Source organism: Maylandia zebra, linkage group LG15, assembly GCF_041146795.1.
Source record: "Maylandia zebra isolate NMK-2024a linkage group LG15, Mzebra_GT3a, whole genome shotgun sequence".
Lineage (NCBI taxonomy): Eukaryota > Metazoa > Chordata > Actinopteri > Cichliformes > Cichlidae > Maylandia > Maylandia zebra.
In genome coordinates this window covers 39,456,733-39,480,769 of record NC_135181.1, presented here as the reverse complement: position 1 = coordinate 39,480,769, position 24,037 = coordinate 39,456,733, and the positions used below count along the sequence as shown (strand labels likewise).

Below are 24,037 nucleotides of genomic sequence, written 5' to 3'. Positions count from 1 at the left end.
ACTCATTATGAAGATTTAGGGTCATTGACGTTGCCTGCTTTTCTGTAAAAAGCCACCGAATGCCACTCCTACAGTGAGTCAGGAAAGGGGTTGATAAATTACAATATATGGATACAAGTGTGGAGGACAGTATTTCAAGACCAATATCAAGCATGTTTCTTAATGCACTGAAGTGTGGACAACTCCAAAGAGAAACAGACTGACTTAAACAGCTTACCGGTAATCAAATATCTGCAACTGCAGGCCGCTTTATGGAGCACAACCACTCAGTCCTGTGTTTTTCTAAGTGCACTGTGTCATAGGGCTGTTCGATATAACGATATATATCGGATGACGATATAAAAACATCTATCGTTTCATTTTATGCTATCGTTTGTTTCGTGGTGTCGCAAAATAAACTGTTTACAGCAATATTTTTTCATTATTTTGATGATCACTGTAGTGGCTATATTCATTTCCTCTTTCTCTTATATTTTATATAACCACACTGCTGACGGACAAGCGCCTGTTTTATGCGTTGTGGTTAGCAGCACCGACGGTAACACCTTCGCGTGTCCGCTTGTTTATGTTCCACATAAACCTTTCACAATAAAGCTCAAGATCCTGTTGAGACTTTTCAAAATAAACTGAATCACGCGAAAGAGCAGATTATTTACAGATGAGAAGTAAAAAAGAGCCGCCAGGTGCTAAAAAATAAACCTTAGACTCAAACGTTAGAACAGGCTTTTCCCCGCAGCACGCCGTGTAATAAATACTCACAAAGAAAATGGCGGCCGTTAAAACTTATGTCTAAAAATGTATCGTTTCATGCATCGGTTAAAACACTCGACTCCAGCTACATGACGCGCAGCTGGAAACACTTCCCGCAAGTCGAGCTGCCCGAGATTCACAGAATTTACAGAAAATGTTACATTTTTGTGATTTATATCGTTATCGGGACGATAGAATTCTTATATCGGGATATGAGATTTTGTTCATATCGCACAGCCCTACTGTGTCATCTGATTATACCGATAAGTTTGGTTTGTTTGTAGCTGTCGATGAAAAGCAACCACTGACCAAATGGGACTGTAAAAGCTTTTATTACACTTGCAGTTGTTTCTTTTCTGTTTTGCTCTGTATGGAGGTAGATGCATGCAGTGAAAAAGACTGACATTGTTTATTATAATGGATGCAATTTTAGCAACTGGACATTCACCATTTTCTTGCATTTTGTTTTTCAGTTTTGCTGAGCTTTATGTAGACAAAGGATTTCAGACTTTCTTCCTCACTGTGTGATGAATAGAGGTTGTTTATGTAACACTAGTTGGATCAGTACTCATATGAGCCATTACCCAAAGCCCTAAAGCCAAGATATCTGTATCTGGACTGAAGAAGTTGGATTGTTGCAGACCCTAATAGCAAGAGCAGGTGGCACAGATGAAGGGACTCATAGATTCAGATAATATCACAAATACCCTAAAACCAGATGCACACAAAGCACAAAAAAGACGATGAATCAACTGACTAGTGGAAATCATTTCAAATAAATCATTGATCGCTTTCATGCTGATTAGCTCAAAACAAAGAGAGCATTTCGCATAGTATTTCTATTGTGCAGAACTGTCAAATCCTGACAAGGCTACTCCACAACTAAGGCATCACCACAGAGGGCTCACAGGCTTTTGTTGCTGTCAGCAAGCCCTGAGCAAAGCAGACACTCGCCTTTCAAACTCATTAGCCAACCCTGATGTGATGAACTCATCAAAGGCATTGTAATGAGACTCTAACGTTCATCGTTTCCTGCTCTTCCCCCGTATAACCAACATGATTTGGAGTTACTCCATAATGGAATCAGAATTAATTGTTAGCATGTATTTCAAAACAAAAGTGTGTCAGGATTGCCACAGAGGATTGGCCCAACAGCTGTGAATATTTGGATGTGGCTTCCTGGGCACCAGCCAAGCTGACAGCTATGTCAGTTGCTAATGCACACATGCGCACACACAGACACACAAGCTCTTAAAATTGTGCACACAAAAGGAAGAGGCAGAGAGAAGCACACACACACACACTGCATTCGCATTCAATTATTCTGCAAAATCAGGCAAATAAACGGGACAATACAATACAATTTAACACAATATTTGGGATTTAAGCAATATTATATGTGGAGAACTTACTGAGCAGCAGAAAATTCTGAAAACTGCCAGCATTGTCCACTGCTGATATGATTGTGGTGGGGATGTTAATTATCAGCTGCAGGAGTCGCAGACTGCTAAACCTGCCAAAACTCACACAGCCAAAGAATTACAAACTTTATTCAATAAACTGTCCCAAATTAAGTCATGTCAATTCAATTTTATTTGTCTAGCTCAATATCACAATTAGCTTCAATAGGATTTACATTTATCTTCTAGGCTGCAGCTTTCAACACCCTCTATCATTAGCCCCTGACTTACAAGGGAAAACTGCCCAAACTCAACCTAAATAAAGTAGAAGCCCAGTTCCCAATAGAGCTCACATAAAATTGCTATGTGAAACAGCCAGTTAGCCTCCCCAACTATTTTTTATACCTTTTCTAATTAGGAAGTGAAATTCCAGGAGCTTCGTAATCTCTTTTCAGTGTCCTCGACAGCTCTAACCTAGCATATTTATTGTGATAGGAGACACCAAAGGTCTCAAAACCCTCACCGGCAGGACATTCAGATTCCTGTTACTGTCAAGCGCTAACTCTTAAGCCACTGTACAGCCAAACAGGAAGTGAAAAGCTGCACCTTTAAAAAAAAAAATGCCCAGCTTTACAGCATAATTTACTCTTTTTCTAGTTTCGCTAGCCAATGTCAAATTTCATGTAGGTTATAAAGGTTGGGTTTTTTTTAATAATTTAATTTTTTTTATACTTTATCAAGTTCTATGCATTATCAGAAACTCTGACACCCAAAGGTGTTGGTTTTGGAGAAGATGTTGGAGAAAAGGAAGGAATCTCTCGGAGTTATAAGCTAATGTTAGCGCTGACTAGCTGGCTTGGTTAGCATGATATGATTTTTGGAACTAGCAAAAGACAGGCTTAAAGCAAAATGTACACACCACAGCCCACTGAACAGCCCACTTATTAAAGTGGGTTTTATCACAACTGATGCTATGCAAGATGAAATGTCAACTACCTTTTACTGAAAGTAACCACATCATCTTAAAAGCATTAGGAACCCATTCGCTGACCCAGTTCACAATGCATCAAAATTGCATTAAGAAAGAAAGGTTTAGGTTAACTAATGAAAATGATGATCCACAGAGGAGTTGAGGAGGCTCAGAAACATAACACATACCAACACTGTAGAGCAAGTACCGATTCTTGTGAATTTTCAAGGGTCTGTAACATAAGCTCACCGGTCCTGCAGCCAGTTATGCTAAAAATGAAGAGGCAACAGCCACAATGTTACACTCCATACTTCAAAACAGCTCTCCACAAACCAGTGATTAATACCCAGAATGCTGCATCCATATTTTATGCAGTGTGTTGACAGTAAAAGTTTTTAAATTTCCAGTTTCATTCTGCTTATTTTTTTAACCCTGAAAGTTGTTGTTGTTGTTGTTGTTTTTTTAAGTTTAACTGTGATAATTACATCACTTTATTGTTGACTAAAGTTGTAAATATTTCAAGAAAAATAAATACATTTATTCCTTCTCAGTTTATTCCTTCAGGAACTGAAAAGCATGATCTGGTTGGCTTGAAGAAGTGTCCAGTTTGTTTAAGGAGCCCCCAGATGTGGAGTTTAGGAACCACTGACACAAGGAATCTTGAACTAGTGGACAGGGACGCACCACTTAGACTATTTGTGCCTAATCCCAGTGAACTTTCAGAGAATCTTTACTATCAGTACATTACATGTACATGTACATTACTATCAGACTCCAAGGAATGTCTAAATAAAAGCAGGAGTTATATTCTTTCAACAAAACACCACAAGGTCTTCATTCTGGCTGTAACCAGCTCAGATGGCATTGTGCTAATTGTGTATTTCTTCTTGCACATAGACTAATAAAGGAAAGGAAACAAGTAAATGAATGTGTATAACACAAGCACCAGCAGCTTGAGCTTAAAAATATCACTGTCATGAATCGGCCTTCCAAAAGCTTTTAAAAATCAACACCCATCCAGATATACCACGATTTGTGCTCCACCGCCCTGACAGCTGTGCATACACAAACACTTCAGCAAACACTCAGCTGTGTTTCCATCACTTCAGGGGACATTACAGTGGTTTACACTTTTTTTGATAATCACCATAACCTTTACCCGAACCTTAAACAAACTTTTCACCTTAAAATCGAATTTATTTGTTTTTTATTATTATTATTATAAGAGGGTCTTTTTTTTATTTCCCTCAACAGAAATGTCCCCACAACATAAGTAATGCCAGTACACACACACACACACACACACACACACATATACACTGACGCATTCAGCATGCAATCATAGGAGCCTGCTCTGTGATGGAGAGAGGAGAAGCCTTGAACCCAGGTGGAAAGTGGATAGGAGGCATATGGAGCAACATACAGAGGTCAGAAAGCAAGAGTGTAACACACCCCTATTTTAGCTGGGCGGCTGCAGCAGCAGATATCAGCTGAATCCTGATATTTAATTTCAGGATTGGCATTAAAGCTTGGTGAAATTACAGTGTTTCTAATGGATTAGTGGTAAGCAAATTGGTATTATAATACAGCTATGAGGACATCCACTGCACTCAGAATCTTTTGCTTGGTCAGGACTTCTTGGCTTCACATTTTTAACTCGAACGGGTCAGTGACATTTCTAAATCGCAGACTGATCGGTGTATGCTGCCTGAGGGATGCATGTGAATCACAAACAGTAAAGGCACGGACCTCTGGAATACGAACTGTGAAAAAGAGTTTTCTTTTATTGTACATCACTGCTGAAACAGCGTGCACGTATGTATAGCGAGCAAGCAAAATGTTTTATCTGATTCATAAACAGTTCAAGGACCCGGCGGTTTCGAACCCTCTCACAAAGCTGTTTGTGTCTGAGCATGAACAAGAAATAAAGAAGAAAAGAGCTGATAAACTGATACTTCACCTGCCCACAGAATTTCCAATAAACCCATGAGTGCATGTACATAAAGAGTGGGTTAAATGGGTCTGCTGGGAGGAAACGCGGCATTTGAGCATCCAAACTGATAAACTATCGCAGTCATGTGCACTAAAGCTCGTTTTATATTAGTATGATAGGATATTTATGGAAATATATGCTCATTGCTTGTATAATGGCATGTAAAATACACCATACTGACATCTGTTTGACTGCAATACTGAGAGACAGCGCGTGCGTATATTACACAACACTTTCAGAGCGAGAAAGCAGTCTGGGCTTTCTTTTAGGTGCCTTCATTTATAATTACACCCCCTCATGGGCATGCTTGCTGCATGTATGAGTATGAATGTGGCTGGATATTTATGGGAGCGAGAGAATAATGCACCGATAGTTTGTGCTCAGTGATTAGACATCCATATTTATAATTTACCACACCCATGGACTTCAGCGAAACCTGTATCTGTATCAACGTGACAGGAAGTCATTTGGGAATCAGTAGAGGATATCTATTGTGTCAGGCTGTTACAGTCTGAAAAGAATGGGGCTTGGCTCAATGAATAGGTTTTCATATTCATAATTGGCAATGCCCTGTGTCTCTCAGTAGTTTTCTTTGCATGCTTATCACAATGACGCAGAATGATAATCGTTTGTTATCTCAATCCCCAAAACTCTCATTTCAACAGAGGTTATTAGAGAGTGAAATAGCTAGCCATATAGCCCCCTCGCTATATTCCACGCACAGATCCGCTCTCAGACACTGTATGAAATAAGAGGCCTCTCAACTATTTAATAACCCAATTTAGCAATGATGATGAAAACATTTTCCCACTTACCTTTTCATCTAAAACGTGTTATGTTAAATTCAAGTAGTTTGAAATTCTAAAAAAAAAGGTGGGGACATCAATATTAATAAACAAGACCACAGGCTGGTACATCAACAGTGTCCTCTTGTGGCGGTGTTTGTTTAGAAGCTGTCCTGTCTGTCTCTCGACCCCAACTGTCCCAGATTTATGTTGCTTTGCCAGGATGCCTTGACATCTGCCAGAGACAATTGCGCCCAGCTGTCTCAAAAGGTGGCAGCAATGTGGCATGATTTACAAGGAATGTTGGGGTTGGAGCTGCAGTGGTGGAGGAAACTCAGGTTTCCAGCAGCTGGACGCTACACCATTAGATCATATTCATTCTTATGTCCATCAAGAAAACAAGCATGCCACCATCATTTTTGCACAACCGGTACCGGTTTTATAATAAAGTACTGCATTTCTTAGACGGTGCTTTGTATTCGTCCCGCTGGCATCAACAACCGAGCTTGTGCTTTTTCATCTCACATTTTATTTCGCGGTGATAGCCAGTTCTTAAGCAGTCAGATCATCATGTTTTCCTGAACTTTGAGCATTTTCACCCAGTCACAATGCTTCACATTTCATTTGACTCTGCCTGCTCCCTGCAACTACCTTGAATATAGATACAGCTCTTGAAATATCAAGCGCCGTATCTATCGCTCTCCTTCTCACTACCTCCTCGACTCACATCTCTGCCTGAATTCTTCAGTCTTACTCTCTCCTTCTTACTCTAACCATTTCTCTAGATCTTCTTTAGTGATTTCAGAGAACTTTCTCTCTCCTGTGTGCGAGTGTGTGTGTGGGGGGGCTGGTAGCTGGTACTCAGCGCATCCTAAATGACCTTGTATCCTCATTATTCTTTGCAGCCAGGCACTTCAAAGGAAGCTGTGGGACGGCAGTGCAGAAATGACGAAGTGGTGTCTGATCTCACACAGATTCCTGCTCACACTGGACCGTACATATACGTGCTGCTTGTTCGCGGCGATACAGTGAACATTATTACCTTGGTACTACAAGAAAGCCTTAAAAGTCACCCTCAAAAGAGGATGCTGTTTTTAGCTATGTAAACAAGTCATAACTTCTTAGAACTCGTTTGATTTTTTTATGACTCGGTAGTAATTCAGCGGACTTGCCTGTGTTTCTTTCCCACCATAACTCCAGCGGGCTCTTAAAGTGAAGGACAAGTGTGATTCTACTTGAATTGCTTAGTGGCCTGTTGGATTCATAAATGGGAAATGAGGAATGAGGGCTGGTTCTGGTAAAAGGGTTAATGGCTTCGAGAGTGCTTCTGCTCCTCATTTGTGTAAAAGATGTGAGCATTTAGCAGGAGTCATTTGTGGTTTTTTAATACCACCTCTGTGGCATTTCCCCTGGCATCCAGCAGACAATTTTGTGAGGTGAGGTTTTCTTCTTTTTTCTTTTTTTTACTCAGCAGTGACACTACAGATAAAACTTGTAGCTGCACCCTTTCCCCACCCCCTTTTCTTTCACACATATTTCCTTTCCTCACTCTATCTGCCTCCCCGTTACCTCCTCTCTCATTCTGACAGGCATGACATGGAAGTGGTAAGCCCTACTTCTGTGCACTAGCGGTTTGTGGGCTGTGCTGCTAAGTGCCTGGCACATCACAGCACCTCTGCCTCAGGAGATAAAGCCATTTGAATTGTATTCCTCAGCCCACAGAGAGTTGGGCTGGATATTATCATCAAATGGGCAGCAGCACGAAGAGTCTCACACACCGGTTAAGTTTGACATCGGATGTAAATTGGGGAGTCAACATTTCTGTAGCGTGCACGCGTGATGACTGTCTTGTTTGTGCCTTGAGAGAGGGCATGTGAGTGGGAAGTGGGGGAACAGTTGCTGGGGAGCTGTTGAGTTCGTCCATGTTGCCGTGCAGTGCAAGGATGGTGTGCTCACAAAGATGTGCAAAACGGGTCAGACAGCTTCCCCAAGTTTCCTGCAGTTCTTATCGGGTTTTTATCGATTCAGTCATGAAATACCAACACGTTCATCTTGTAATTATGACTCCTTCTTTCTGCCTTTATTGTCCCTGCATAATCAGCTCCATCAAGTCTGGAATAATTGATTCCCCATTTATGCTAATGGTATGGATCTGGAGCGTAGAGGAGCAAATACTCAACCATGTTGTCTTTCGGGCCTGACATTTAAAATGAAATGAGGAAAGTGTTAGATTCCAGTCAGATATCAGGATGTTTTTGGCTCTGGCTTCAGTGACAGTCTTGAGTGGAGCCACTAGGTTGTACTTGCTCTAACCAGACTAGAAACTGGATGGGAATAAGACCTTCAGATGTATTTCATCACTGCCTGTTTAGGGACCTTTACTATTGTGTATCAACTGATGGAAGTAAATTAGATCGCACTCATGCATGCAGAGCCTTACCAATTAATCCCCCCACCAACCAGGCTGCGTACGGCTCTAAACAGAGACACACATAGACAAAACAGATCCAGACAGGCTTGCCGGCTCACCCACAGAGACACATATGGGCAGAATTGAAGAGCACATTTGCATACACACCTACAGTCCAAACAACCACATGCAAGAACATGCACATGTAGAGTCACACAGAATCATGCTGTGCACTTCTCTCTTTCATAACTAAATAATTGACTATAACTTACTCAAGTCAGGTTTATCATTTTAAACTTTTTTAAATACTCCACTATTCTAGTCATGGTCACAACAGGTCAATCAAAGGGCCCAAAATCTTTTAAGAAGCTCCTCTTGGAGAGCAATTTATTTTGTAAATATTTGTAAATAGCCTGTCCTCAGTCAGTTCCTCTGAGAAAACCTCTTGTCAAAATGCCAAATTACATTCCACAGCCTTTTTTCATCCAACAGCAATGTCACAAAAATATCCGTCAAAAGCTTCATAAAAACACATCAGATCATTGCCCACAACTACCTCTGAATCCCTCAGTTCTTTAATGTCAATCACCTGTCAAGTGACGGCTGATAGGTTGCCAGCGGTCCAGCAGGCTGCCTGTGGCGGGATGAAAGGTAGCACTCGCACATGGGAATTAAAGTTTCCCGGTTAGTATTCATGACACGAGTAAATCACTTATATGCCAGATGCCCTCACCAATGTGATAAATGTAGTGTTATACACTCCTGTATCAAATGATAAAGAATTTGTGTGTGTGTGTGTGTGTGTGTGTGTGTGTGTGTGTGTGTGTGTGTGTGTGTGTGTGTGTGTGTGTGTGTGTGTGATAGAGCATAAACACCAGAGTCCATTTTTGTGGTGCACTCAGTTTCATGAAATCTGCTTTAACTGCCAGCTACCAAATCTCAACGTGCCAAATGGGCACTTACAAACGGCCAGTTAACAAAACCTGTAAACCAAGGAGCTTCTGCCTCATTGTTGTGTCCACAGTGCTAACCCCTGGAGGAAACCCCTCAAACAAAGGCAACATGGTACAGAGGGAGGCCATGACGGCTCTATCTCATTCTTCCCTGCCACTCACGCAGCATACACATCAATCACAATCCGTCGGCCTCAGATCCGAGCAGCTCCTTGGATGCAATTTGTCACAGGTCCTTAGGCGCTGACATGCTTCTAAAACGCTCAACTAATCTGCCTGTGATAACGGTCTTAAATTTCCTTGGTGGGTGTTAATCAAAACGATCTGCTCTGTGTCTGAGAAATGACCACTGGTCACTGGGCAGAATTAAGCCTGTTGTTAAGCTAATGTGGACACGCGGCACAGGGGCTGGAACTATTTTTGACACTGATAAAAATGTTCCTTTAAAAAAAAGAAAAGAATTTAAGCCGGATTTATGTAAAAGGAAATTTTAATGAGAGCTTTTTGTCCTGTATCAAAGCAGCTATAAAAAAGGTACCAAATTTAAATCAGAGTTTTGATTCAGCTGTAACATTTTAGCTTAAATATTCTCTCTCATTCTTGAACTCACCTTTAGCAAGAGCTTTTCAGTCTGGTAACAGATTACTCATGAATAAGAGCCTACATTATTCAGTGGCTGGTGCTTTTATACACCAGCCAAATGCCTCTGCCTGCAAAGATACTCCAGCAAGGAGGATACAATTGCCATTTTTAGTGAGTCCTCCATGGTAGCAAGCTGCCGAGAGGTGGGTGTGATGGGCCCAATTTAATGCTCCATTATGCAAATTGATCATCTCAATTGACCATCACTTTGGTAATAAGACGGGCTGAACAGTGCTGAGGACGGTGGGGGAGGTGTGTCTTTTAAAATCTTTGGAAAAAACATTGCACCAAAGCACCCAGGTGCTAAAAATAAGCTGGGTGAGTGAAAACGTGAAGAAATGCATCGCAACTTTCAGCGATGAGGCATGACGGAGATGAGTGACAGGAAGCTAATGGCTGCCTTGGTGACCTCTCTAATGACCAGTCACATTTAAAAGTCACCTGTCTCGTCTTCCTTCCGAGAGATATTGAAATGCAAGAGTGAAATGCAACATTTGCATGATGAGTTTCAACTTTCTGACACTTTCACACTTTGTTTTTTGTTGCTTTTAGTTATTCACACGTGCTGGTTCCTCTACCTTTCCACACTCGGCTCTCACGTCCGCAATTCTATGATTCCAAGCAGATTAGAGGAGAAAAGCAGAGATATTTGCTTTCATTTCAATCTTACTCGGAGTTGATATTCCACAAATTCTTTTTTTTTTTTTTTTTTTTTTTTGCAGCTTGCACAAATGGAGTTCGATATTCTTTATTTAATGGGAGAGATTTCCAGCGCGTTTATCCTCTGTGAAGAATCGCACGACACACTTGAATTTCCCTGAGAATGGACAGGGCACGAGAAAGTCAGAGTACGGGCGAATTAATTTTGTCAGTGCCTAATTGCATTTATTGGCCATGCCTGGCACCTCCTAATCCTGGATTATGATGATGCATTAACAGCTGTGACTGGCTGTTTACAAGGCATTTATTAGCCGGTGTCAACATAATGAGACAAATTCCACCTATCACATTAATCACCCCGCTGCCAGGACTATGTCGCTTGCCACGAGCAGAGCCCAGATGACGCAAAGGCCAAGGCTGCGCCGAAGCTGATTCCCATTTTCTTGCATTAGCCATTGTTACCTCCTTAGTAACTGTCAGCCCAGCAGTGAGGTGATGATGTGCTAGTTGAACTGAATAAAGAGGAATGGATTGAAGGAGGGGGCAAGTTATAGATAAGTGGAGAAGGACCGCGGGATCAAAGACACGGTTCAGCGCGTCAAAGCGCAAAAACAATTTTCCCCACATAATGCTTCTAATTGCCGTCAGGTCACTTAATTATAGAATGAGTATTGTTTACTGTGAACTCATCTCTCCTTCCTTTGATTCTGTCCATCTGTCTTTTTTGACTCACTCTAGCCTTCTCATTTACGGGGGTAAAAGCACAATGCGGTTAGCGAATTACTATCAAACATATCAGCTGTACAGAACTGTGAATGAGTTATACTTCATAACTGATCAAAACTAACCCAGGGGGAAGCACTTTTGTTATTCTGTTATAATTATAAAAACGACTATAAGCAGCACTAGCAGAGAAAAACCTTTTAATTGTACTTAATACGGCTTCGCTCAGAGTTGTGCATGGGGCTGCAGCAGGAGGAGGGACATTGATTTCTTTCCTCACCCAGCTGTCCCCAAAAAGTGATGCACAGCAATTAAACAGGAGCCTGCGTGACACACCTGACAAAAGCAGCTGAGAAATGACACCGGTGAACGTCCCGCTGGCCTCGCCTTAATGGAAGCAGGTTTTCAGATATTGCGCTCTGTTCCGTCACGCGGGAATCATCAAGCGAGATCGCCCCTCGCCCTGTAAACACTTTATGTGTGGATTTCTCCGATTCCATTTAAAGAGCAGTCGCTGGTCTCAAACTTTGCACCAACATCACTCCTCCAATTGTCTGGCCTGTCGAGATCTGCCAGACTTGACACATTGATATTGTCAGCCAGGAATGAAGATCACCTGTAAAGTATTATGGTTGCCTCCACCCAAGACCGCTCTTGTTTTACAAGAACACAGCATTGGAGTAGTTGTTTTCTTATCGATCTCTTTGTGCATTTTCTTTACAATGAGTATACAATGAATAACAACACAGCTGAAAAAATATAAGCTGAAAAAAATATCAATATGAATACCTTAAAACTTTCTCCATGAGTAGATGAATGCTAGGCATAAAGTGCTTTTAATGCACTTGCACAGTCAAAACTGATGATCCAATGGAAGTTGTCCCATCTTGCGTTTTATTACTGCTAAACACTAGATGTATTACTTTCAGATTTTACACATCATATCATGCTTTACAGGTTTGCTTTTACAGGAAGTGGAGGGACTGGATTGTAAAATACATGCTCTCTGCCTCCAAAAATGAAAGTGCTTTAGTGATAAGGAGTGGATGAGAGGACAGGAGATACGGCACAATGCAGTGGCACATCTCCCAGCGCGAGCTGTTTCGCTGTGCAGCAGTCTGCGTTATACAATTCTCATGTGGTTCTCTGGCATCTTACAGTTCACCTAACACCTAGTCTGAACATAGGGCCACAGGTCTTTTGTTGCTCTGCACTATCCTCCAGCACAGGTGAAGAAACAAAGAGACACACAATTGTGACAATGATACCATGTCAACAGACTTTCTTTGGCATGTGGTAAATGCGCGTCCCCCTCTGATTAATGCTGAATCATGATACTGAGATAAGAATGGTAGATGGAGTGTGCCAATGTCCACCAGCTTCCAACTCTTCAACCTCACCCTTCTGCTTTTTTCTGTGGAGCAGCTCGCTGCCATCTGTCAGGACTGGAAAGCCCTGGTGGCTTGCAGCAGGTTTTTCCAAACCTCCATACATGGCTGCCTCACCCTGTCAGACTCTGCTGTGCATGAACCCTCAGCCGTAACCAGTCACTGGGCTAGAAAACAGTGGAAGTCAAGCCCAAGCCTCATTGACACCCTTGAAAAATCTCTCTTAGTAGCGTTATTGACCCAGGACATAATCAGATGGCAGGCTGTACATTGGCCAGAAAAGGACATAGTAAAGTTAAGAAAGCATTACCGCCAGTGAAGCCAATTTAATGTAATTGAAAGCTGTTTACCTAAGTGCTATTTAATTGCCCGACTCCTCTTTGAATCTTTCATGCAACTCTGTGCTGCAGATAAACATAGCACAGTATTAGCAACGTTTCCTTATTAGTTATTCATGGCTTCATTTTCTTCATATCTCCCCTTATTCTTTGTGAGCAACACTCAGCCGAAACCTGTGAGTGATGATGGCTCCTGCACAGTATTGAGAAGAAGAAAAGAAGCTTTCTACATGAAAAATGATTTTGATGAAGTAAACAGACCTCAAACAGCACAGAGACCAAGCCTTGCGTGTACAGGATGTCTTTTTCCATGCAATATCAAACTTCTAGCCCCTGTGTATTATATCACAAGTTATACTGATGAAGCGCCAAGAATCATTTCCTTTAACAGCATGAGGCTAAATAAAAAACACGTCCCTCGCCTCTGGTCCTTATCTTTGCTGGCCCCAAGTCCTAATAAAGCTTGTGTGGGGCTCATAAATCAAGTGCATGTCTGCCTAACAGATACATCCATCCATTTTCTTCCGCTGGTCTCCAACCCAGGCAGGTCCTGGGTCCAGATACATGATGATTAAAACAATGTGTAATTAAAAAAGAATCTTGCTCGGTTCATCTCCAGTGCAGTCAATTAAATAAACCCATCTTGGCCAAGACATTAGGGGCATGTCTGAGTCATTTCAGCCCTGTCAACAAAAAAGAAAAGGCGAGAAAGAAAAGAAACTGCAAGACTTCAGCTGAAATACTAAAATGGCTTCTGGCATGGCTTCAGGGTCACGCAACAGCTGTGACAGCGACCTCCGAGGGAGTTTCATTTTGACCGCGAGGGTGGTCAAAGGCTATTCTAGCACAGCTGAAGCTTAACTATAAATCTCCTCAACATGAAAAACCACTGCAGCTTGGCCTTTCTTTACCCAAATCAATGGCATTTATCTGCTAGCAGCATATGACCAGCTTATTTCTGCATGTTAACCACCCTGATATTTACCTGATTGGATATATAATTATCACTCGTGTTAAGTCAGTGTCACTAGACTGGCTTTAACACTGACTGATAGCTCTGATTCTAAAAATAATATACAGCAGAAATGTAAGGAGCTGTAGGAGTCGAGATAATTACAGCTTAACACTGATAACATATATTACAGTTTGATCCTCCTCCAGACACCTGCTGTCTATGAATTTATTCTTATACCTGTATAATTTCATCAGGGACCAGCTGAGAGTCACAGAAGGCAGCCCACCATGTTATCTATTGTGTTTTAAGCTAATATGCGAGGGATCAATTCATGATTCTGGCAGGCACTACCAATGCAATAGTTCCAAACCAGCCTTTTGAATTGGGTATAACAGGGTGGTTTTGCTACATTTCCATTGTCACTTTTGTGCATCACCCTGCCACAGCAATTTACATAGAAAGTGTCACATATAAGTGAAATTAAGGTAAGGCTGAACTACTTAAAAAACAAAAAAGTGCAAACAGCAAGTCCAGTGTGTTTGATTATACCTACACAGTACTAAAATAATTGTGACAGGGACACTAAACAGAAAGAATAACAGTTACATACTGCTGTTTAAATCATAATTATATCTGCTACTGTAGAAAAGACTATGTAGGTTTTACATTTAAAAAAAAAAAAAAGTGGCTTTTTCTTACACAGCCCTGATATAAATAAACATGCAAAGTCATTGAGAATATTTGAACAGGATGTAGGTGAAGGTTAAACGTTGGTGTTAACCGCCATCTAGTGGTCAGCTTTTGCATTGCAAAAAGACAGAAATTGTAAGATAATGATTTTAAAACTGCTAAATTTGGAATTTTTAAAGAAGCATGTATTGATTCAGCAATGCCCATCACTCAGAACAGCTTTTTAATCAATCGTGAGCTTAAGTAATAATGCACAAACAATCATCTTAGGCATCAGTTTAAACGTAGCTGTAGGCTTCGGTGCAAAACGCACTGCAAAATATGACGTGATGTCAAGTGTGCCTGTTGCACAGCAGCATACTTGTCTTCCTGTTCATTTGTATGTTTTGTGTAATATTTATCTGACATTTAACACTTTACACTTCAATCGTCATTTGCTGACTAAAAAAAGGGTGAAAGTCCCTGTGAGCTTAATCACCATTACATTTACAGAGAAGTGCTATACTACTGTGTTTATGTACTTTCAAGCACCTTATAAATACCTTATATAGCACCTTTCAAGACAGAATCACAATTGTTTTTTAAAAACAGATACTGAGTCCGCAGGTCTTAATGTTTGGGGGAGAGAGTTCCACAGTCTCGAGGCCACAGTGGCAAAAGCTCTGTCACCCTTAGTTCTCCTCTTAGTATTTTTTATAGCAAGTAAGCCCTGATCAGATGACCTCAGGGACCTGCTGGGGACATCGGGCTGTAGCAAATCAAAGATGTAGGCTGGTGCCAGTCCGTGCACAGCTCTGTAAGTCAAGACCAAGATCTTAAAATGGACTCTACTGCATTAACTTGCATAACAATAGGTTAATGTAGTATTTTTTTTCATGGAAAAGTAAAATTTCAGTCGGGTAACTCTTTTGTAAAAAGAAAAGTGGAACAAATGAAACTGTTCCCTTTTTCTGTCACAGAAAACAAAGCATGCCTGTAGTGAGATCCTCGTTTGAAGGTTTTATTTACAGAACAATGATAATAATAACTTTATTTTTTAAAAGCAACTTTCAAAATAAAGTTACCCAGTACTTCACAGGATGAGACAGAAAACAAAATAAAACATTTACGAAGAGATAACAGGTGAAACAATAGATCAATACTGCCGGCACACAAAGATAAAAGGAATATGTTTAAAAAATCAATACACATAAAATTTGGGTAAAATTAAAAGTAACTATGAGAAAAATTCAATTAAAAATGGTCGCTAGGAGAAGAAGAGAAAACTGCCACGAAGACATAACTGAAAGAGGAGGCACAGAAAAGGCCTGCTTATAAAAATATATTTTAAGAGAGATTTAAAAGATGATGATAATGAGCTCCCCACTCAGATGGCCTCAGGGAGATTGTTCAAAAGAGTGAGTGTTCTCACAGAAAAAGCCCAATCATCCTCAGTTGTCAGTCACGGCTTTGAGATGGCCAGCAGAGCCTTGACTGAGGACCTAGGGTTGTGACCAGGGGCAGACGGTGACGCCCAAAGGCAAATAAAATGTTGAGATCAATTCTAATAATAATAGGCAACCTATGAAGGGAAGCATGAGTTCTGCTGCTGAATTTTGGACCAGCTGCAGTTTGTGTAAACTTTGGCTATACAATATAACAATAGTCTAATAGGCTAACCCAGAGGAGATAAAAGTATGTAGTTAGAATCACCTCTATATCTCTTTTATTTAAAAGTGATCTGAGCTAACGGAGACTCCTAAGCTGCATAAATAAAACACGACTGGACACCTGAACTGACTGCTGGCTGCTTATTTAAGTTCATGTGTGGCACTAGGAGGTCAGGTCATGTTAGGTAAGGTGGTTGTATTGAGTGTAAAAGGAGCATCCGATCCGATAATGGCCAACAGGCTCTATGTGTTTGTGAACTGCTGCTCAGAGTATCAAAACATAAATGACACTCGACTTTATAATGCAAAGTGTTTTTTCATTATATAAATTTCCACTTTCAGAGCACACTCTCCAACAAGGAAACACTCTCTGAACTAAGAACTGGAAAACATTCCTGACTGGAAACAACTACCTCTGCATTGCAATTGCACACACCTGCTGCTATATATTTTTAGTATTTCTTTTAGCACTATTTATATTATTATATTACTATTACTGCTGCTATAGTCTTATGCTGCATTAAAACAAAATACCCCTACCAACCACAACCTGGGACTACCTCAAGTAGACTAGTATACTATTTTCCAGGGAACACTGTTGGAGCACTTTATTTTATTTATTTTTTGTCAATCCTGTTACCTATTTAATATTACCTTATTGTTAGGGCTGTTTTTGTTGTGCATCTGCACTTTATTGTTGTCAATGTCTACGCATGGGACAGTGTGAAACGTAATTTCAATTCCTTTGTATGGCAAGTACATTTGAAGAAATTGACAAATAAAGTTTTCTATTCTATTCTTGGAGGAAGTGGCTTTAAATAAGTACCGGCAGGCGCCTGAAGGTGGCAGTGTAGGGAGGGTGGAGATAGCTTGTGCTGCATGGACACAGTGGTGAACGCAGCGTAGTCTGCCAGCGAGGGTAGGTAGAGCTTAAAGGCGCTAAAATGTCAGGAAAGAGTTTTCGAGTCAGCGACGGGGACTGGATATGTCCGGATAAAAAGTACGTACTCCAACACAGTGAATAAATCACAGTTTTTGGGGCTCTGTGTAGCAATAGACTGGTGCTTAGTGTGCAGCTGTTAACAGCAAGGTTAGCAAGTGTAGGCCTTTTAGCATGTGACTCATGCTAACGTTCAGCAGCTCAATAAAATGGAGCACTTTCACTCACAGTTTCGGCCTAGAACAGAACAGAATGAACACGGTTTCAAGCTTACATGCTGGAGAATATCAATGCAAGGGGGATATTGCGTGCTAGTCTCTCCTGGGCGCAGAAATGCTATTTAGCACGCTAGCCGTGGTTAGCTAACGTGGGTTGGGTTGAGTGTTTGCACTCGCTGCTGTTATGGGTGGTGTTTATGATGTTGTAGAGGCCAAGTGGTCATGAGTGAAGAGTTTTTATCCGGAGTCAGCAGTATCGTGTTTCCAGTGAACTCCGTTAAATGCGTACGGACACAGTTGCTGCATTTGTCGCGGCTCAGGCTTGTGTCTGAGGAAGGAGCACAGGCTAATGGAAAGATGAAATAACTGCACCAGCCTGCAGCATACTCACACATGTCAAAGCGAGTGAGGAACGAGCTCAAGCCTTACCTGCATGTAACATTTTGCTTTTGCAGATGTGGAAATGTGAACTTTGCCAGAAGGACAAGTTGCAACAGATGTGGTAGAGGTGAGTCCCCCTTCTGTCTCTTATTGCTGTTATGTAAAGCTTAAGAATGCAAATAATCTTTATCCTTTGCATAATCATTTAAAATAGGTTGGTTTAATTTACTTTATTTTTTAATGCAGAAAAAACTACAGAAGCGAAGATGATGAAGGCGGGAGGGACGGAGATTGGAAAAACGCTCGCTGAAAAGAGTCGAGGCCTCTTCAGTGCGAATGACTGGCAATGCAAAACGTATGATATCATCACAAAAAACGTCTTGGCACCATATCAGATAGGTGTCTTTGGTATTCGTGTTTTTCACTTGTACATTATAAAGTGCAAGAAATAAAGATTTCATAATTCGTGAGTGAGGCAGGGTCCAAATTACCAATCACTATTATTGCTGAAAATGTGCAAAAAGTTCTGATAAATACCAGGAGAATATTTTTTTCTCATTTATATTCGTAACTTGAACTTGCAATGAGTCCCATGTGGGATATAATAAGAGGAGTTTTTGTACAGGAGTCTGTGGTGTAACACATTTGCAAGAAATTTGACACTTGCAATTCGAATATGCAAAGTACCACTCAACATTTTATGGTTTGCATTGTTGCAGACAAATGAGAGCAACCACAGTTTGTAACACTGCAAGCTCCAGTTTACTTGATTGACAAGCTACGGGCAATATGACACAGAAATATGAGATTTTCCACATGTCACACACGAGTTAGAAGTTAACTTGCCTACCTTTGCTGTAAACTAGATGCTGTTTGTGGACACCTTCATCTGGGATATTGTTGTAACAAATAGTGTTGCTGATTTTGGGATATAATAGTACTCTAACCAGCATTTCCCTCCACCTTCTTGTGTGTGTAAAGATGTGGAAATGTGAATTGGGCGAGACGGTCGGAGTGCAACATGTGCAACACCCCCAAATATGCCAAGCTTGAAGAAAGAACAGGTAACTCAATATATTCTGTAAATATTTTTTTTGTTTGTTACTTTGATCATCAGTTATTGATGGGTTTTTTTTTTTTCTTATGTAATGCTTTCAGGTTACGGTGGAGGGTTCAATGAAAGAGAAAATGTGGAATATATCGAACGGGAGGAATCTGACGGTGAATATGATGAGGTAAGTGTCATCTGGTACCCGAAGATTGCTGCTCTGATGTTTGACAAGTGAAAGATTTTGGCTTCAGAGGAAGTCGACATTGGCAGTGTTCAGATTTATAGAGATGTGCTGTTTCTTATTCCACCAGTTTGGTAGGAAAAAGAAAAAATACCGTGGCAAGACCAACAGCACGTCTTCCTCAAAAGAAAGTGAAAAGAAGGAAGTCCCAAAAGAAGAAGAGGAGGAGGAAGATGATGAAGAGGAGGAGGAAGATGGTGACCTGTCCAAATACAAATTGGATGTAAGATTGATGATTGTAAATTAAAAAAAATGCTGGATATTATAAAATGATTTTATTAAAAACAAAAAAGCACAACAACAAAAAAGCACTTCCTTTGCAGGATGATGAGGAGGAAGATGATGATGAAGATGGTGACCTGTCAAAGTACGACCTGATTGCCAGTGACGACGATGATGATAAGCCAGCTAAGAAAAAGGGCAGCCGCTCCGGTTCATCCCGCTCCTCCTCACGCTCCTCCAGCTCCAGTTCACGGTCTAGGTCCAGGTAAAGGGTACAGGTCAAGGGTAACTCCGGGCAAAATGTCAGTATCGGCTCAATCTTCTTCTGCTTTACTGATCAACATCAATTAAATGTCCTGTTGTGCTCATTTGTTGTCCTCCCTCTTCTAAACCCTTACCTTGTATTCATTCATATGGGATCCGTGTGTCTAGGATATTGTTGTTTTTCCTGTTTTCATTACTTTAATTCCAGCCACCCTGTAGGTATATTGAATACTCGCCGATGCTTTGAGGCAGTTTTAGGTATTTCCTAAGAGTAGCTTGCTGTTAATTGTGCCTGTTTCCACATAACCACCGTGCATAGCTCTGTCCTTCTGTAGAAAATATTGGAAAGGTTTTGTGTTTTTTGTCTTTCAGATCCCGCTCTAGAAGCTCATCCAGTTCCAGATCTGGATCTCGCTCGAGGTCCCGCTCCAGGTGAATGAGGTGACATGCACTCTCTCCCGTTAGGGAGTGTATGTGTGGGGCAGAAAGGTCCACAGCAGTCCTTTTACTTAGCTCTTACTTGGCAGAGATTTTTTTTTCCCCAAATTATCTGCTGAGAGAGGAAAAAATTGAAAGTCAGGGTGGAAGTTTAATGTAGTAAATCGTTTTCACTCACTTTATGTGGGCTTACATTTCAATTAGGCCTGAGAGTGCAATTAGTATTGAGTTTAAAGCTTACTTTAGCTTGTACGTGTAAATAGAGATCTCGGGTCTTTATCAAGCATCTCTCGAGAGTTACTCCTGCTTTACCCACTCAGTTATTGGGACTATATTAAAAAGAAGCACATTTTTCTTTATTTACATTTAAAGTAATTCCAAGTACACTCAACCAATGAGACATAGCATCTTGAGTGAAATGTTCTCAGTACCAGTGATCCGTAGCAAAGTGCTCCTAACCCCCTCCTTATCAGAGAAGCTTGATAGAGATACCCACATTGGTGAGACCCTGTTGTACCTTACTGACCTCACTGCTTGGTTTATTCCTCATAAAGATCCAGCTCCAGGTCTGGAAAGGGCTCCTCTCCCCGGAAGAGGTCCCGCTCCCCCTCCTCCTCACCTGAGAGGAGACAGAAGCGCAGTCGCTCCAGGTCATCATCTGGAGGGAGAAAACGGAGGCGTTCTAGATCGCGTTCGTCCGAAAGGTTTGGGTTTCTGTGGAATACCACAATGGCACTGATTGTTGTTAGCCATGTGTCGCCTGGCTTATGGGAATTCAGTTTTACAGAAATACGTTCACACTTTTGCCATGTTTATAACGCTTTTTATTTATTCTGACCTTGTACTTGGTTATGCATAAACTGAGTGTTAATGGTAAAGCGTGCTAACCTGTTTGTTCTTCCCATGGTGTTTTGTTTGATTTCAGGCGGCGTGGCAACTCTTCGGGATCGTCCCATTCTGGCTCCAGTTCAAAAAAGAAATAACTTTATTACTGTCTTTAATACAAGAAAAGGAATCCTAGTGGAAGTGCATGTTGTGTTGCCAAAAAACAAAGACAGAAAAACCCAACCCTCCTTTCAGTATACTTTCATTAAAAGTCTTAAACCCCTCCCAGCGAAAGAGAGGCAGCAGCTCCCTTTTTAAAACCATATTCATCCCGATATGTGACGAGTGTTTGTATAGGTTTCCAATAAACATAAATGTTTGGTCCTATATGAAAATTAAATATAGTGTCAAGAGGCTGTATTCCATTTTAAACCCACTTAATATCTTCATGGCAGTACACTTAGTTTCTGAAGAAATCGGAGCAAAATCTGTCCTTTTTTAATTTTGGGGCCCTAAGAGACACCAATGGTTTTTCTAACAACTAAATGGTTTGTTTTTTTAAGTAAGGGTGAATTCTTCAGCACCAATTTAGACTACTTGTGATTTAGGTATGAATTTTGGCCTGTTTGTTTGATTTTGATGATAAATGTCCTGTATTTTGTGTTTTCAAGGTAAGTATTTTACTTTTTGATAATGCTTGTTTTAAGTACGTTCTTGGTTTCTCAGTTTAGGTTTAATTTTTTTTTTCTTTTACGTAATTGTGGCATATTTGGACTCCATGCTACTGATTATTTCTTTAAATTTGAAACAAATTAATTCACTTTTTTTTTTCCTTTTTGCTCCAGATTAGTGCAGAAAAAGTAACATTTCTGGTAACATGGCAGAACAGTCTTTACTGATTAAAATACCTGAAATGTACTTGTGTAAATAAAATCCTGTCAACATTGCTTCCTGTTAATACTGTGTTTAATATGAAGGTTTTGTTGAGAGGTTGGGGTTGTCAAGTCAAGCTGTCTTAATTCTAAACTTGAGTATTTGAGCAAATGTGTAGAAGTTCGTCAAGAGGGGAAATATACATGTTTTTGAAGTTGGGGTTGTATTTGGTCTGGTTCTGTTTAGTGTCGCCACTTTGCAAAGCTCATCTTAACAGTAAGTGATCTTAACTTTTGTGATCTTCGGCTATGGGCTGAAAGTTTTCATGTTTTCAAATATTAACACCAAATTTCATCCTAATCTACACTACTGTAAATCTAAAAAACAATCTACAATAACTTTTTCTGTACCGTTAATAAGGTCTTTTCACTGAACTGTTCTCAGTGTGGTCAACAGATGGCAGTTTTGACTAAGATGGTAATCTGTGCGGAAGCAATGACAGTGCTGCTTCATTAAAACTCATTATAGCTCGAAGTTATACCCTTTGGATTAACAATTGCCTTGGAAGTGAAGCCGTTTGCCACTGTCATGGTCTGTGTTGATAAATTCCAGATTTATCCAAGGGTGCAGGAGCGGGAAAATAAACCCACTGGTCTAGTTAACATTTATTGGCTTGACAGATTATATTAAATGCAAAAAACAACCGGAAAGAGGAATTTGGGCCACATAGTCAACTTTCCTCGCACAATTATTAAAGTACATTTAATTTCAAATTTTGCGAGATTCATACTAAAGAACCAAACACGAACTATAACACGATAGTTCAAAGTAAATGGCTGAAGAAATGCAATATAAATAATAGAGTGCTGACTACACAGAAAGCTCAGGTTTTAAAATCTTATGTTCAAAAAGGAAGTGAGAGGGATATGGAGGGTGAGGGTAAAAGTGGTCCCAGTGGTAACTGGAGCACTCTGCAGTGACTCCCAAGCTAGGCAAGTGGCTCCAGCAGATCACAGGAACAACATCTGAGATCTCGGTCCAGAAGAGCGCAGTCCTGGGAACAGCAAAGATACTGCGCAGGATCCTCAAGCTCCCAGGCCTCTGGTAGAGGAGCTTGAAGGATAGACAGCCCACAGAGGTGAGAGAGGAAGCTGGGAGCTCAAGAGTTAAAAAATCCAAATAAAACTAAAATTTGAATTGTGACTATGCTGAAATTATATGCAATAGGCTGTTTATGTCACAATAAAATGGCTTTTTAAAATAAATTAACAAGTAAGATAAAATTGCTTAGTCTATTTTGAAATACAGTTTAGCAAAGTGTGAAGTCTCTTAGTATATAGGCACATGATGGTGACAGTGCAGAGTTGATATCAATTGTTTTGATGGGGGAATAGATTATTCTACTGATAGAATATCTACTATCAAATGTGTTGCCATTGTAACAGAGAACTCTTTACAATGTAACAGTTACATTGTAAAGAGTTCTTTGTGGAAGATTTTCACCTCTGGGGTGAAAAAATCCATATGTAAGTTAATAACAACAGTTTGACTTACTAATTCCTCGTCACAAGAGTTTTGTATGCAACTGTCTTTATGTACATTATAATCAAACCAGTCCTTTCAGGTTACTTAAAATATCTTTATAGAACGATGTTATCTTTATTGCATTATTGATGCCCTTTTGGCCAGATCACTTGGAGAAAAAAAGACATGTTTAATGCCACAAACACTTTTTTATCCAGATAAATAAAGGGCATATAAAAGTCAACTTGCCAAAAACTGATTGCAGCTTCTTGTGACGTTATTTCTGCCTGAAAATGATTTGATATCATTCATGGGAGATAGGTTTGACAGATTGCAGTCCAACAACTCATTTACAACAGTTCAAATACCGGCAATCATTTGTTGGAAAATGCAGGAAACCACTTTTTGGCAGAGGATCACAACACTGGTATTTAAAATGCTGTAAATAACTTTCTGGCATACAATATGGCAAACATGGCTATCGGACATAGAAGCTCCAATCAGTTTTTGGCAAAGTGACTTGTATTTATCGAGGTAAAAGTTTTCATTGTCATTAAATATATTTTTCAAGAGAGTCTGGCCAACCTGGAAACAGAAAAAGGCAACAAACATAACTTGTGTCTGAAAAGATATTTTAATTGGCTAAAAAGGACCGGATGGATTATAATGTGGGTACATTGTTATAACGTCATAAAGATACTTGCAAGATAGTTAATTTCTTTATCTTTGTTATAACCCCCTGTAAATCATTTCG

General features: G+C 40.4%; 1 protein-coding gene across 1 annotated transcript; it reads left to right on the top strand.

The window, feature by feature from the left end:
* Window positions 1-17,154: 17,154 nt before the first annotated feature.
* On the top strand, window positions 17,155-21,833 carry zranb2 (zinc finger, RAN-binding domain containing 2). The gene is made up of 10 exons (XM_012921941.2): window positions 17,155-17,306; window positions 17,920-17,972; window positions 18,092-18,200; window positions 18,827-18,909; window positions 19,004-19,080; window positions 19,208-19,360; window positions 19,461-19,624; window positions 19,996-20,055; window positions 20,616-20,765; window positions 20,987-21,833. The coding sequence occupies exons 1-10, from the start codon at window positions 17,251-17,253 to the stop codon at window positions 21,042-21,044; spliced, it is 963 nt and encodes a 320-aa protein (XP_012777395.1). The 5' UTR covers window positions 17,155-17,250; the 3' UTR covers window positions 21,045-21,833.
* The last annotated feature ends 2,204 nt before the right edge of the window (window positions 21,834-24,037 follow it).

Excerpts from the sequence above, each read along its gene's own strand:
- zranb2 (XM_012921941.2), top strand. The coding sequence starts at position 17,251 with ATGTCAGGAAAGAGTTTTCGAGTCAGCGACGGGGACTGGATATGTCCG. Across the intron at positions 17,973-18,091 it reads TTGCAACAGATGTGGTAGAG|AAAAAACTACAGAAGCGAAG; the intron begins GTGAGTCCCCCT and ends TTTTTAATGCAG. Across the intron at positions 18,201-18,826 it reads AATGACTGGCAATGCAAAAC|ATGTGGAAATGTGAATTGGG; the intron begins GTATGATATCAT and ends GTGTGTGTAAAG.